The sequence below is a fragment of the Phaethon aethereus genome (assembly GCF_964289735.1).
Source record: "Phaethon aethereus genome assembly, chromosome: 2".
Taxonomy (NCBI): Eukaryota; Metazoa; Chordata; class Aves; order Phaethontiformes; family Phaethontidae; genus Phaethon; species Phaethon aethereus.
The window spans coordinates 26,909,767-26,924,942 of NC_138582.1; the positions used below are offsets into that span (position 1 = coordinate 26,909,767).

At 46.6% G+C, this 15,176-nt stretch overlaps 1 protein-coding gene across 1 annotated transcript; it reads left to right on the forward strand.

Annotated features, from left to right (window-relative positions):
* Window positions 1–1,815: 1,815 nt before the first annotated feature.
* CCNE2 (cyclin E2) lies at window positions 1,816–15,013 on the forward strand (the record flags this gene model as incomplete). Its single annotated transcript, XM_082015075.1, has 12 exons — window positions 1,816–1,943; window positions 2,928–2,960; window positions 3,054–3,162; window positions 3,341–3,397; window positions 5,372–5,523; window positions 7,615–7,750; window positions 10,238–10,384; window positions 11,611–11,706; window positions 12,455–12,589; window positions 13,423–13,534; window positions 14,365–14,519; window positions 14,912–15,013. The coding sequence occupies 12 exons, from the start codon at window positions 1,816–1,818 to the stop codon at window positions 15,011–15,013; spliced, it is 1,362 nt and encodes a 453-aa protein (XP_081871201.1).
* Between the last annotated feature and the right edge of the window lie 163 nt (window positions 15,014–15,176).

Sequence of the window (15,176 nt, forward strand, 5' to 3'; positions counted from 1 at the left end):
TTCTTAGGGTATGTATTAAGAAAACTCCAGGCAACCCTCAAGTGATGTTGCCAGTGTCTGGGAGGAGTGCCTGACACTGAGGGTAAGCTTCACTCTCCAGCATGTCCCCTGATGGAGAAGGGGACTGTCAGGTTGGCACTGTCACAGCTGGTGCTGCTGTCCTGGGGCTCGGTGGCACCCCGAGGGGTGGTGGTGAGCCCGGCTGACAGATGTGGGAAGCCACTGGGCAGGGGACAGGGCTGTCCATGGGAGACCATGGAGGCTGTGCTTGGGGGAGCCCCGTTTTCTGCCGGGGCAGATTTCTCTGTGGTTAAACACACTGTAAAAAAGGAGGGAGAGAGAAGGGACCGCAGGGAAGGCCCCTCGCAGCAGAGCTGGGTGCCTTCATGGGGCACAGCTGGGTGAAGGCCACCCCTGTGTGGTGAGACGTGCCATAGCTATCAGGCAGTGGGCTAACACCCCCCCGCCCCTGACGTGGGGTGCCAGAGGGCAGGTCCCACAGGAGCGGGGGGGTCGGCGGGTCAGGATGTTGGTGGCACAGGGAGAACCCGGGTGTCACTGAGGGGCCGCGGGCTGCCGCCCCTCATTGGCAGGGGTGCCGCTGGCGGGCCGCGGGCCGCTCCCCAGCCGCGCGGAGGGGGGGGGCGGTGCGCATCCCCGCTGACAGGGGCGGTGGCCGGGCGGGCGGTTGCCCTCAGGCAGGCGGGTAGAGCCGCCCCGCCCTCAGGCCGCGGCGGGAGCGGGGCGGGGCGGTGCCGGGCGCGCGCGGCGGCGCCGTGTTTACATTCCGCCGCCCGCTGCACGTTGCCGCGGTGTCGGCGGGTTCCCATTGGCGGAGGTGGGCGGCGGCCCCGCCCCGGGGCGGGCGGGCTGCACCCTGCCCGGCGCGCGGCGTACGCGGCGCGTGGGGCCGCCGCCGGAGCTTCCCACGGCCGGGGCGCGGACTCGGGGCTCGATGCAGCGGATCGGGATGACGGTGCCGGGGGTGTCCGGCCAGCGGGGACGCGGTGGCGGCGGAGAGGGGATGGGGCAGCGGGCAGCTGCGGGATGGCGGCAGTGGCAGCCCTCCTCCCGGCGCCGCCCGGGACGCCTCCGCCAAGGGAGCCGGGGCGGGCGGGAGCGTCCCGGGCAGCGGCAGCGGCGGGCCGGGGGTGCCGCTGGGACCGGTGCGGCCCTGCGGCGAAGGGGCGGTGCTGGGGCGAGCGGGGCGCGGGCGCTGGCGGAGGGAGGGCGGCGGGCGGGGGAGCTGTCTGCCGCCCTCGCACATGCGCAGCGCGGGCCCGGGCCGCGCTATATAGCGACTTGGCGCCGGCGCCAGCTGAGCAGCGAGGCCCGGGCGGCGGTAGCGGAGGTGCGCGGGGGGCGGCGGCGGGAGGAGGGGGTCCCGCTGGTGTGCGGCCGTCGTGGCGGCGGTGGTACTTGTTGTGGCGATGATTGTGACGATGATGATTAAGATGATGATGATGATGGTGGTGGCAGTACCGGCAGACCCGGTGCGAGGGGTGCAGCCGCGGCGGGCGGTGGGGTATCGGCGAGCGGGAGCGGTGAGGCGGGCTGCCCTCCCGCCCGGGCACCGTTTTGGAGGGAGAGCGGCTGAGGAGAGCTGGGGGGGTTGGGTGGCCTCCCGCCTGGGGCAGGGAGCGGCGCCGCCGCGGGGACCGATGGCCGGGCGGGCACCGCCAGCGGCGGGCCGGGGTGTCGGCGGGAGCCCGCCATCGCCTCTCCCCCACCCCACCTCGGGGACACCCGGCGGCAGAGAGCCCATGGGGGGAAAGCGGGGGGCGGGCTGCCGGGTTTTGGAGGGAGACGGGCGCGATGGGGGCGGGGAAGCCGGCCGAGCCGCTTGGCGGGCTGACCCCGACAGCCGGCCCGCGCCGCCCGCCCTCGCCCGGCGCCGGCGGGTCCTGGCCCTCAGGACAGGGGCTTAGCGGGGAGGGCGCCCGGTGAGTACACCCCCCCCTCAGAGCCCCCCAGCCCTGCGGTGCCCCGGCCCCCGCCTGCCCTGAGGTGTGCTGGGGGGATCCCTCTCCGAGGGACGGTGTCCCGGCTGGGAGGATGTCCCCGGGGGGGGGGGGGTGCCGTCTTGGCAGCCCCTCCGCCCCTTCCCCCTCAGGTTTTGGAGGGAGCCGCGCTCGCAGTAAGGCGGGAGCGCGGGGGAGGGGGGGCCGCGGTCCTGCCTTGCTCCCTGCCCCCTCACGCGCCCCCTCAGCACCCCTCGCCTCCCGGGGGCGGCGCGGGGGGCACACAGGCAGCGTCTCGGCCCCTTTTGGAGGGAGAGCGAGCGCGGGCAGCGGCGGTGCGTCCCCTCAGCCTGACCCTCGCTGCGCCCCGGGGCTGGCCGAGGCGCCCCCCGGCACGGCCCGGCGCAGGCCGCCGCCTCCCTGCTCTCTGCAAATTGGCGCGGAACCGGGGCGGCGGGAGCGCGGGCGGCACGGCACGGCGCGGCCCATCCCGGCAGGTGTGGGGGGCCGGCCGCGAAATGGCCCCCAAGGGAGCCGCTGCACCAGCAGAACGTGTGTCTGTGTGGGTACCTGGTGGCCGTAGGGTGTGTGTGGGGGGGTGGGGGTCGCAGCCTCAGGGCCCCCCCTATCCTCTTGTGCCGGACATGTCCCTTTATAGCCCCCCAGCCCGAGCTAGACGAGCCCAGTTCGTCTGAGCCGAGCTACCCCTGACATACGTGGGCATCCCTGTGTGACCCACTTGAACAGCATAACCCCTGCAGGATGTGGAGCTGCATGTGGTGATGTGCCATGGGCATCCTCCACTCGGGCATCCTCATGCCAGTAAATACTCGTGCCCTTCTAGTTCGGTTGTGTAAACTGTGCCATTCTTTGTGATGTGTCTGAAGACAGAAAGTACGGAACTTGCTCCTAACTTCTTGAGGGTACATTAACTGAGCTTATGTTATTCTTTTGGTCCAGGTAGAGATCTTACAATCCAAAGAAGATGTCAAGACGCAGGTAAGCTGTTGGCATCATAACTCACTGAGCATATCTGTATTCATCTAACTACTGCTGCTCTTCTCATGTCTAACATCTTTTTGCTCTTTGCAGTAGCCGGTTGCAAGCCAAGCAGCAGCAGCCACTGTCATGCCAAGAAGAGTCTCCACAAGAACTGCAGGCACCAGAACCTCTCCAGACCAGAAAAAGGAGAACAGCAGAGGTGACCAGTTTGGGCAACTTGAAAAGTTTAATAATATTGAAAGTTCTCCAGTGCATTTGGATGGGAGAATCTTTACTCTGCTGAGTTAGAAAGTGGGGCGGGAGTAGCAACAGCTTTAGCTTTAGAGGTGGGTGTGCTGCTCGTTGTCAGTGTATTGACACGTGTCTCTTCTCAGCAGGAGATTAAGAAAAGAGAAGATGGGAAAATTGCTAAAAAGCATCAATATGAGATTAAGGTAATTCAATCTGATTACTGGTTCAAACTAGGTGAGGGATTCCATCTGGTTTATGTTGGTGGGTGTGAAGTTGTGCATTCCGCACTAGAAAGTATCGAATAGGGGAAGTTTCTACCTTTACATATTAAAAACTACGGGGACTCTGCACCTTAGCATCTTTCTATACCTTTTTGGCTTTTTACGCTTGTCTTTGTCGCAGATAAAGGGTCTTTCAATGTGGAAACCACTGCAGAATGAGGTTAGGTGTAAAAATGAGAATAAAACCAGATATTTCAGAATAATTCCATATGCAGAGCAGGTAAGGCCTAGAGGCAAGTCTAAACAAGATCATTGCACTTGTTTTAACTTAAGGTGTGGTTTCACGGCCATTTAGTTAAGACGACTCATAACCATGCAGGCCTTCTTTACTCATTTAACAGTTCTTTTGAGTATTTAAATCCATTTAGGAATCTGTTTTAACTCACATAGGCTACTTCTGAACCAAGTGAGGGCCTTTATGGTTGTTTATTTTAAAGTGGATTAATAAAAGAATGTAACTTTCTCTTGCAAACAACCAATTTTGCCATTACTCTGTAAAGCAAATGAGACTAACAGCTATGGTGAAGTAAAACTCTTCTGATTGTGAAATTATCTTTGCAAACTTTGTGTAGGGGCAAAAATCTGTGTAAGTACGTCAGCTGTACTTGGGGTGAAACTGCATGCCACAATTTACCTTTGCTGAATGAGAGAAATCCTGCCTTTTTTTTTTTTTTTACTTCCTTGATAGCTGGCCACACACTCCATCCCCTGCCTTGCTCCATTTTTTGGCTCTCTTTTAAATGAAGCAGTATGCAGGTTTAGCTTGCTAATTTGGCACTACAAACTGAGTTAATGTTCTGCCAGGTTGGTAAGTTGAATCAGCCCAGCGGAGGATATGACAAGCATCAAAGCTGACAAAAAGAAGGGGTGGGTCTTGGGGAGTGAGGATCACAGGCGAGAAGGAGGAGCAGGATCCCCCTGTTCTTGTGTCTGTGTGCTGTTAAGATCAATTCTGCTGGAATATGTAAATTCACTCTTAGGGTACTTTCGTCTGGCTATAAGTACGTTTAGATACACTAAGGAAATTTTATGTAGTTTACCTTGCAAAACAGCTATATAGGAAAGGTTTCTGTGTTCATGGGCAGGTGTTGCCATTCTTTGTGAGTGGGATCGCCCCTAACTCCAGAGAGCATAATTAAAGCTCTGTGACACCATTTTGAAGACTGTCAGCCATTACAGCATTGCATATGCTCCATGCATTTGATACCTCCTTGTTTGTATTGGTTATGTACAACTAAATAAGTATTAGTGAAACAAATTACAGTATTAACTAATCTAGAATTCCTTCTTTGAAGATTTCTGCGTGAATAACTTTGGGCTCTTCTCCTTTTGAGTCATTGCATCCCATATTTGGCATTGACAGGCTGAGAGATAGTTCACAGCTGCTGCTTGCTCAGTGGGTATCTAGCTCTGGAGCTGAGATGGGTGGCTCCTCTCTGGAGTGCTTAATTGGAAGATAACAAGTTGCTGAATTTCCACTGAGAGACAGTAGGACCTCCACCCTCTCCTTTCTTTTCTCTCTGAGTAGATAAGTAGATAGGGCCAGCAACCTCACGTCCTGTGTCTTAGTAGCAGTGAGTACCTTTTGCCTTATGTCCTGTAACTGAGCAGCTGAAGTAATGGGTGGGTTACGTGTGGGTTCATAAACTAAAGACAGTTGTCTTCCTCAAAGCTGAGTTTCCCAAATTTGTCTATACATATTGCATCTTGACTACGAAAGTCTTTGTTGGCATTTAATCTCTTTGTCTGTCTTTGTTTTGGTACTTGAATCAATGCTGAGGTCTAAAAAGGCTAATGTGTGTTACATATATTGTTGTTGTTACTGTAATCTACTTCTTGCCTTTCTTGCTCTCATAGTAAAATCAGCCTTTAAAAGATACCTTGTTTATGTTGCAGAGTTGTTGGCCGCCCACAATAACAGGAGGCATCTCACCTTGCATAATTATTGAAACACCGCACAAAGAATCAGTAACCACTGACTTCTCAAGATTCAAAAAATACAGGTTCAGAAACCTCTTCATAAATCCATCGCCTTTGCCAGAACTCAAGTAAGTTTACCAGATGCAGCAGTTGTTCTGCATATTTGATAAAACATCAACTACTATAGCAAAATCTGTTGTTGTATTGTGTTTGTATTATAGTGGGCAGTCCTCAACCCATACTTCTACTTGTCTCCTCATCCCACAAACAATTTGATGTCCAAAAAAAAGACGGAAATTCTGTTGTGTTTTTTTTTCCTCTTGATCTTATAAACACACTGGACAGATAATTTTCGCCTTTCAGAATTGTCCTTTTATAACTTAACGCTGGAGACTCTAAGTGGTGAAGAGGGACATAATGGTTAAACTAGCCTTCTTTCAGTGCTATTGGAACTGAATGACAAAAAAATACTAAGAAAAGTTTTCTATAAGAACTTAAAAATGTACAAATATGCAAATAAACTTGTGGCAATATTGCTGTGCAGGTATCTTGCTAATGCCAATGCAGTATGCTTGGTGCAGTCACAGTTCTAGAAAGTTTCCCTTCTGCAGAGAGATAGATTAGCTCACTAAATCGGGTTTTTCAATTTCTGAAATTTTTAGCCATTCAGGTGTATTAGATAAATACCCCAGTTGCTGTTTGTATTAGCCTGGTGTTTAAGAGTTGTTAAATCTACTGAATTTATTAGAGAAAACCTCTGCTGAGGTGACTGAGAAGGAAAATGTGAAGCATTACTTTAAGACAACCTTTTTAGATACACCGTGTTTTCATTTGTTCCAGCCAGAACTTGATCAGAACTGGGAGATGCTGCATGGTGACGTTTTGCCTCAGTGCAAAGCAATAGGTCTCTTGTAGTCTCTTTCACTGAGTTTCAAGCTCAACTGCTCTCCTCTCTCAGTATTACTACCAAGCCTGCTGAACTGTGCTTTAAAGAACAGTATGCTTTTATTTATACCTAGCAAAACCCATTTTTGTGTGTGTTGGAAAGCTTAGTGCAAAGTAGTTAAAAAAAAAAAAAAAAAAGATGGTGAATGGGGGAAATCTCATGTGCCCCTCTAGCAAGTTGTTGCAAACTGCTGGATCCTAAAAATAAGTTCAGATACAGAATTCCATGCGAGGAGTTTAATCTTTGATGTTCACCTTTTATCGATAGGCATCTAGTAAAGCTGAGCTCCATCCTTTCCAATTAGCTGAATAAGAGGATCATTTACTCTCTCCTGCTGCCTTCATGCTTTCCTAACTGCTGCAGGAAGATCATAAGAGATTTCTTGATGCCTGCCCACTTAAATGAAGAGACTTGTGCATTAAATGAGCAAGTATCTCTCCAGCTTTTAACTTATGATGGCAGCAGAATGGGACTGATCTGGGTTAGAATTTGTAGGTAATACCAGTCATCAGATCTGTTTAATCTCTCTTTGTTCCTGCTTGGGGAAAGGTAAATATACGACTCCAAAAATTTCGGTAGGAAGCTGGCATTGCATTCATTACCATGCTGTCCCTCTTAGTAAGATGAGAAGTACATCTAAGAAAAAAACCACACATCAGTTCCTAATAACAGTAATTACAAATTAAAACCAAACTATATTAATGATATAGGCATCTTCTTCCCAAGTAGACTTGAGTGCTAATAAATTATAAGTTAGCAATAAACAAGAACTTGTTTTTTTTCACAATAGCCTGTTTCTGAGCCTATAGGTAGGCTAGAAAAGGAAGGGATGGATGAATGACTCTTAAACACTGTCTGTAAATGTTTTTCTCAAACTAAACCGGACAACTTTGTGTATGTTTTGTGTTTCTTGGGGACTGTTTTTTTTTTTTTTCTTTTTTTCTGGGGAGAGTTTGTTTTTTCTCTTGCTCTCTGGGCAGCCACCTAACTAGGCAAAATAGAAAACTGGCTGTATGTGCAACTTTGGGATGTACACGTTCAGTTTTATTGACTGTTCTATAAAACTGGACTTTGATTTGGCAAGCTGCTGTTATGGTGATGTAAAATGTTCAAAGTATACCTACAGTTTTCTAATTACCACAGGGATCTTTTAGTATGCGGAATTTTTCTTTTTGTTCCTGAATACCTGTAAACAATAAATAATGTTTTTATGCTGCTTTTGTGAAGGTGTATGTATACTTAAAAATGCTTTGTGTAACTCTTTATTCCATAGCTGGGGAAATTCCAAAGATGTCTGGCTCAACATCCTGAAGAAGGAGAACCGATACGCTCACTGCAAACATTTCACATCACTACACTCCAGTTTGCAACCTCACATGAGATCAATACTGTTAGACTGGCTCTTAGAGGTGTGTTCTTTTAGTTACTGTGCCATTTTTTATGCTTGTGGACTAAGCAGATAAAAGCACAGCTTTTACGTAAAAAACCTAATAGCAAAATGTACCATATGGTAAATGCTAAAACTAGCTTGCAACAAAAGGGTTACAAGTTGCTTTTGATCCTCTTGGTGAGCTACATTCAGTCTTCCCTGGCAGGAGGTGCTGAACCTTCCACACAGGGCAGCAAGCAATAGTACCAAGTTTTTGCTCTTCCCACACTTATTTCGTGGGAAGGGGAGAAATCTGGTTTTGAGACATTTATCTGTCTATAGCAGTTTCAGTATTAGTTACGGAGCTCTACCTTTACATCTTGGACTGTATCTAAGCCATGAGACAGCTGCATCTGTATTGAGGACTTGAGTTACCACCTTGGTCCTGTCTACGGCAAGAGCTCTTAGATCTCAGCCCTGACACTATTTTCTGACTTACTAGTAAATTTTTAATTCTATTCTATGAAGAGAGCAGAACAAAAGTAGTGCATTAGTGGTGGACATCTGAAGACTCTTGATATAGACAGATTCCTGTTGGAAAACAATTATAAATCATCCATATTCCAGTCTAATTACTGTACTTCAGAGTATTCCAGTTGTCAGAAAAAATGGAAGTTCTAAATCTTGGCAGCCTATGCGAAGGATTATTAGTGTTGTAAACAGAGAGCTATGTTCTGGAGGCGTTTCCAAGAACTCTGTGTTGAGCATATTCAATCACCACTGCCAAAAAAAGTAGCCTTTGACTCATGCAATCCTTGCCCATCAGTGGAAGGGATCTTGCAGGTTTACCAATTCCATATCGAGTAGTCCAAGGAAGCAGATGTTAGTGGCACTCTTGGTGTCTTGGTGGAATAGTGCTAGTAGCACCTTCAAGAGAAAGGAAAGGAGCATGGGGGTTTTTGGAGAGGAGAAAAAAAAAAAAAGAACCCCCCCCCAACCCACAAAAACCCAGTCTGAATAAAAAAAACTATTCCAGTTGTGTACTTCCCTGCTTCTTCTAATGTGTAATTTACATACCACCATTAAATTGTGTTTTGTTGCCTTTTTTGAAAATCTTGAACCCTCAGGAAATCATCCAATTTCCAGACACAAATGTCCAGCTGTTGTCCAGCTCAGTGGTTCTATATGCCACGGTGGATCAAAATCCCATATTGAGGGTCCGTATCCAAAATCCAGTATTGAGAGTCCTTCAGTAGCTCCTACCATTGTCTTCTGTAACATCATAACTGAGATACTATTTAACCTGACCAAGCATTATTGCTTATGTTTGGGCAATATGCTTTTGCAGAAATTGCACTATTTATTCATGGGTGGACCTGGTCTGTACCTTTATAGTTCTGAATCTTGTTTGGAGCAGTAGTTAATAATATCAGAGTAGCACATCAATTGGCAAATATTAGATCAGGTCTAGATCAGAATGGCCTATGGTGTTACTGCCAACCGGTTGCATTTTTGATGGTCAGGGAGGATTTTAATTTTCAAATGGGCTTTCAACCTTATCTTAGTTATTCTGACTTTGTATCCAAGTGAAATAATGAAGCAGAGCAGGAAGCTTGGACTGGGGTTCTATTTCTTGGTTGTTCTTTCCTGTTGACTATAGGTAGATTATAAATAATTTATAGTTATCTAATTAGTTTCTAGTTGTGGAAGGGATACAGAGTTGCAGATAAGATGGAGTTCTAGTAGACCCACTCAAATTCAGTTAGAGATTAGAGGAAAAAGTAGGCCCCTGCATAAGATCTCCAGGCCTGGGCTGCCTCCTTTCCCTTTTTTGTTGAACTGGCATTTGAACCACTGTGATACAATGCAGGGATTAAAAGGTTCTCCCTGCCAGGGAAACCCGCAACTGTATGGAGCAGATGGCCGTTCTTGCAGTTTTGTTCCCGCTTAGCGAGGCTGTCGGTGTGCCTGAGGGGCTGCAGGCAGAGCTCCTGACTTGGCAGCAGAGCCCCCTCCGGCAGGAGCTTCCAGGCTTAGTTGCTGTAGAGCCAAAGACTTCAAGTTTTATTTAGTGGTTCTACCCTGGGACAGACCTACTAGGAATACAGGGAGGATCTGCTCAGTGACTTCAGCCTAAGGTTTGAGCCAAAGTATTCTTAATCAAGCAAATTAATGAGAGTGTTTTTGCTGGGTTTTTTTTTTCCCTTAATGAAGCTTTCTTCTTTCAGTAGAAAATTGTTTGTACTCATTTTTAGGAAAACTGGATGCCAGTTAGATTAGAAAAAGTATACTTTGGAAGTATGTTAGTGCATCATAGACAACCCATGTTCAGATGGGAGCATGGGAAATACTTTTCCCAGTCCCATACTAACCATAATGTCCTAACACACCTAGGTATGTGATGGCTTGTGTGTGCAAAAGATAAAATTGTGCATACTGTGTTTTACTATTAAAGCTTGAATACTCCAATGTGTGTACATAGAGTTTTTTAACAGAAAACTGATTTTTTTTTTTTCCCCTGTTGTAGGTATGTGAGGTGTATGCACTCCACAGGGAAACTTTCTACCTAGCTCAAGACTTTTTTGATAGATTCATGTTGACACAAAAGAACATTAACAAAAGCATGCTTCAGCTCATAGGAATTACCTCATTATTCATTGCCTCCAAACTTGAGGTAAGAAGCTCTGTTATGGGGAGGTTGATTTTTGTTATTCCAAACTAAATAAGAGAGTGATAACATATTTATTTCTTCTGTCTGAATCTTTTTAACTTGGTGGTGTATATACAACACTGAAGGTCAGAAGGGGAAATTTTTTTCTCTTCAGTTGTGTGTCAATCTCATGTAGTCTTTGTCCTCCCTTTCCTTAGCAGTGGGGGAGACCACATAAACTTAAAAGGTATGCAAATGTGCCAGGAGTAGTTTTGTTTTGTTTTGCCTTTTTCCAAATACAGAGCAGTTGGCAAACCATCTCAGGAACGGGTGTGGGACTTGTACAAAACCAAGCCAACCAAGCCTAAATCTCAAACTGCCTGTACATCAGGCTGATATCCTTCTAAACCCATTTAGTGGAGGTTTTTTGGTTTTTTTTTTTTCCTTTTAAACATAATCAGTGCAGTGATGGTGATATGCTACACTGCATTGGTGAGCCGAGAGCATATTTCTGTATGTCTCCTTTTGTAGGTCATGGTAGGCTAGACTGAGAGGAAAATTTGGGGTATTCAATTTTTATAATCTGAAACCCTCTGAATCTATCTGCTGTTCCTAAAGCCGAGGTAGTGCGGCTTAAGGAAGTGCGTGGGGCATCACGCCATGGAGCCAGCTGGTAGAGAAGCAGTTCTGATGGCAAGTTCTCTTTTATTAATACACCTACCTAGACGTAGCCCCAGCTGGCATGAAGGGGTTGGCAAATGTCTTTGTTAGCCATCTCTGCACTATGGATTTTGCCAGCTACAGTGGCTGTGGGATTTTCTTTCATCTTTTTGTAGCCTTTTTTTAATCAATGAGACTGCATCAGTACTGACATTGTGCATAACCTGTATCAGCAAGCCTTTTCTAACGCCACAGTTGCTGTACAAGAACTAGGATGGTGTGTATTTTTACATCAAATGGAGTAGCCGAGTAGAATGATTGCTTGGTCAGCATTTGCTCCCTCAAAAGCTAAAAAAGTTGTGATAACTCTATCGTGTTTTACAACAGGTAATATAGAACCTACTTGTTTTTAGTATCTCCTCATCGTGTATGTTTCAAAGTCACTTCGTATTATGAAAAAAACACTGTTCTAGTGTAAGAAATGTTAATATTCTAATATGGACTGAAAAGTATCTGTCAGTATCTTCTTAAGCTTTCTTACAATTGTGAGGCATTCTAATCTTCACTTTTTCCCCTCCCTCCCTTTAAAGGAAATCTACGCTCCTAAAATACAGGAATTTGCTTATGTCACTGATGGTGCTTGCAGTGAAGATGATATTGTAAGAATGGAACTTATTATGTTAAAGGTAATAACTTTGCTGTATTCTTAAGTGCTGGTGAAAGACTGTCCAGCTGAGTCTTGTATTTTAATGTCCTTTATCTGCTTAGAAAAGGAACACGTGTAGTCTGTCCTTCTTTCTGTGAAACAATGAAACCTTCATTGTGTGTGCAGTGGACCTCTAAAGCCCCTGGCTGGGGTGGAAAAACCTCTGTCTGTTAGAAAAGGACAGGTTTTCTCATGTTTGCATGAAAGTAAAGGCTCTTACCAGATGCAGCCAGCCACAGGACAGATGGGAAAGCTGTTGCTGTGATGTAGTGCACTTGCCAGTATCCTTTCCAGGAACAGGGGCCTCCAGGAGAGCCAGGCAAAGAAGTGACACTACTTGGTGCTCTTGATGTTGGAAAGAATCCATCTTTACCATCACAGAACTCCTTATAGATTCATTCTTCATTAGTAGATACTATTTGCAGGCCTAGGCAGCTAGCCTGAAGGCTTGGGAGAAATACTCTTAATTTCCCAGCTTCTGAATGGGGAAGAGATGCAAGATCCAACTGCACAGGCATAGGGAAGGGTGTCGAGGTAGAGACATTTTTGTGCTGGGAGTAGCGAGAATGCAATCTAAAATTAACATTTGTACTTGAAATTGTATATAATCTTTAGTGTCTTTCGAGTATCTGTGCAATAAGCTGAGCAAGCTCAGAAGGGGAAGTATGGTAGCACAAAACTCTCCTTGTACGGTTTAAGGTGCTTAACTGTTTGTTTAATATTCACAGGCTTTAAAATGGGAACTCTGTCCAGTGACAATCGTCTCTTGGCTGAACCTCTATCTTCAAGTGGATGCTCTGAAGGATGTTCCGAAAGTGCTGCTACCTCAGTATTCTCAGGAAAAATTCATTCAGATAGCACAGGTAGGTAGTAAACTGTATTGCAAAATACTTTTTGGAGTGATGAAAGCACAACTGAAAGTTACGGCCCAAAAGCCATTGAAGAATGCTTTTCCTTGTTTCACCTCCCCTCTTACTTCGTTAAATGCAAGTTTGACTGCCAGAGAACTTCATACTCAGTTTTAAGGAGAAGCACCCATGTGTTTCTTGTCTCCCTGCTGTCATGTATTTTAAGACACTTCTGTACACTGGAAAAATACAAACCCATCTCTTCTGTTTAACCATTGCAGCATTCTGCAAATAGCATGCAGTGGCAACAGCTCTGAGATGAGGGTGGATAATTTAAGGTCATTTACGACAGTTAACTGCTCTTACCTGTATGTTCTGTAACAGTGTTGCTGTGTATTTGCCTAGAAGGCAGCCTGAGAAGTCTTTTGACTATCTCAAAACTACTGTGGTTCAATTTTGCTGGGCATGTGTTGCCCAGCCTCAGAGGTGCTTACTGAAGAGTAGACATGTCTAAGTCACTGAGCTGCTAGGTAATACTTTTAAGAAAATACCTTCTTGGAGCTCTACTAAGAGTTTAAAGTTTTAAGTGTACTTAAATTTGTGCAAGTGAAGTGTCTTCCATGTTTCTGGTAAAAGGGCAAACTGGTTTGCATCATAACTCTGTGAGACCCACTTTAACAGCAATTGGTGCCAAAAATAAAATGGTTGTGCACAATCAATGCCAAAAAGCAGAGCCCTGTTACAGAGCAGACTGTAGGAGGCCTGCGGTATGCATAGCAGTTTCTGAGACAGGATTATACTCAAGTATTGTCTTGTTAAAATATTTCCTCCACTCTTTATTTCCTCAGCTCTTAGACCTGTGTATTCTGGATGTGAATTCTTTGGACTTCCAGTATAGAACGCTAGCTGCTGCAGCGCTCTGCCACTATACCTCAAGTGAAGTAGTTAAGAAAGCTTCAGGTAAAGGAGCCTTTGTAAAGCTTGGTCTTCTTAGGCAGGCAATTCTGAAAGCTGTTCTAAGCCTGAGGCTGCCCAGAATGTCTTGCTTTACCAGGCTGCTAAAGAGCAAAAGCTACATGCACACTAATAGTTTGTTCTTCTGTTGGGGGGGGGGGTAGGTGTTTCTCCCCCATCCTGAATTCTTGCTTCCTCCTTACCACTGTATCAGGTGTTACCAAAACTCAAAAGAGAAAGAAACACTTTCAGAAGCATAGTCTTAGCTAAGGAAACGAAGCAGATTTCTTGCTTTTGGGCCAATACTGCTGCTGTATGACTGACTTCCAGTTGTTTTTGGGGATCATTAGCTGTCAGTTATTTGGCTACTTTTTTTTCTCCCAAAATGTAGGTTGGCCACCCTCAGCTGTCAGCAGCATTCAGTTAGCCTTTGTGCTAATTCCTACAAGCCTATACCTTACAAAATGGGGAAAAAAAACCCACTTAACTAAGTTTAGCACTTGTGTGTTGCCCAAGGGGCAATAAAGGACAAGAGCGTATGTTTTTCATAGTCTGAACCAAAATCTTGTGCACAAACTGACACAATCACTTCAGCCTCCTTGGTAAGCAACAGCCACCCTCGTGGCCAGGGAGCTGCGTTGCTCCAGCAGCCTGTGCTCACTGTCCTCTGCCACAACACTTTGAGGTCACAAGTGCAAGGAAATGCCAGGAGTTTCTGGGAGGATGTTTCTGAATTTTTATCTGTAGTATTTGTTATTTTTAGATTTATGACCATATTGGAACACTGTGCCACTCCTTTATGATTTCTAAATACATTGCTGTGTTCTACCCTCTAGGCTTAGATTGGGACAGCATTTCAGAGTGTGTGGAATGGATGGTTCCCTTTGCGAGCGTGGCAAAAAAAGTCCCTGCAAAGCTGAAGAACTTTAAGAAGGTTGCAGTAGAAGACCGACATAATATCCAAACGCACACAAATTATTTGGACATGCTGGTAGGTGGTTTGTGGATTTGCAGCTCAGGCAGCTAAGGTGCATTATGCCTGGCTGGATGCCTTCCTGCTCATGCCTGGCCCAGCTCGCCTTGGCCTGTGTGGCCAGTGGTGCCTGTTTTGTTTAGTCCTCATGCTTGATGATGCTATAAGCTAAAGGTGTTTTACCCCAGCACTTACAGGCCCATAAGCAAAGGCTTGGATTAGAAGTGCAGGTGGAATGTTTAAAAGACAGTTATCTCTGTGTAATGTTGCTTTAGTACTCCAGAGTCAGGATACAGAATAAAAAAACTTATACTAGCAGTGGGAGGTAGTGCTCCTGAACAGAACTAATGAAACAAAAACATGGAACTTGCCACAGTATTGACTTGTCATCTTCCTCCCCTAAAACACAGGAAGAAGTTAACGGTGGAGTAGCAGCTACTGCCCCAGGTCAGTTATCACCTGTGTCAACAGGAGGAATAATAACCCCTCCCAAAAGTACAGAGAAGAAATGAAATATGGACAACAAACAAACATCACAAAAGCTTCAGAAACACGACTTGGTGCTTCAGAACCAGACCATGCTCAAGGTGACTCATGCTTCTCATTGCTGTTCAAGACTTGGGCAGTAAAAGCAGCATCAAACAGAGCAGCAGATGGAAAGTGAGACTGGTAAAA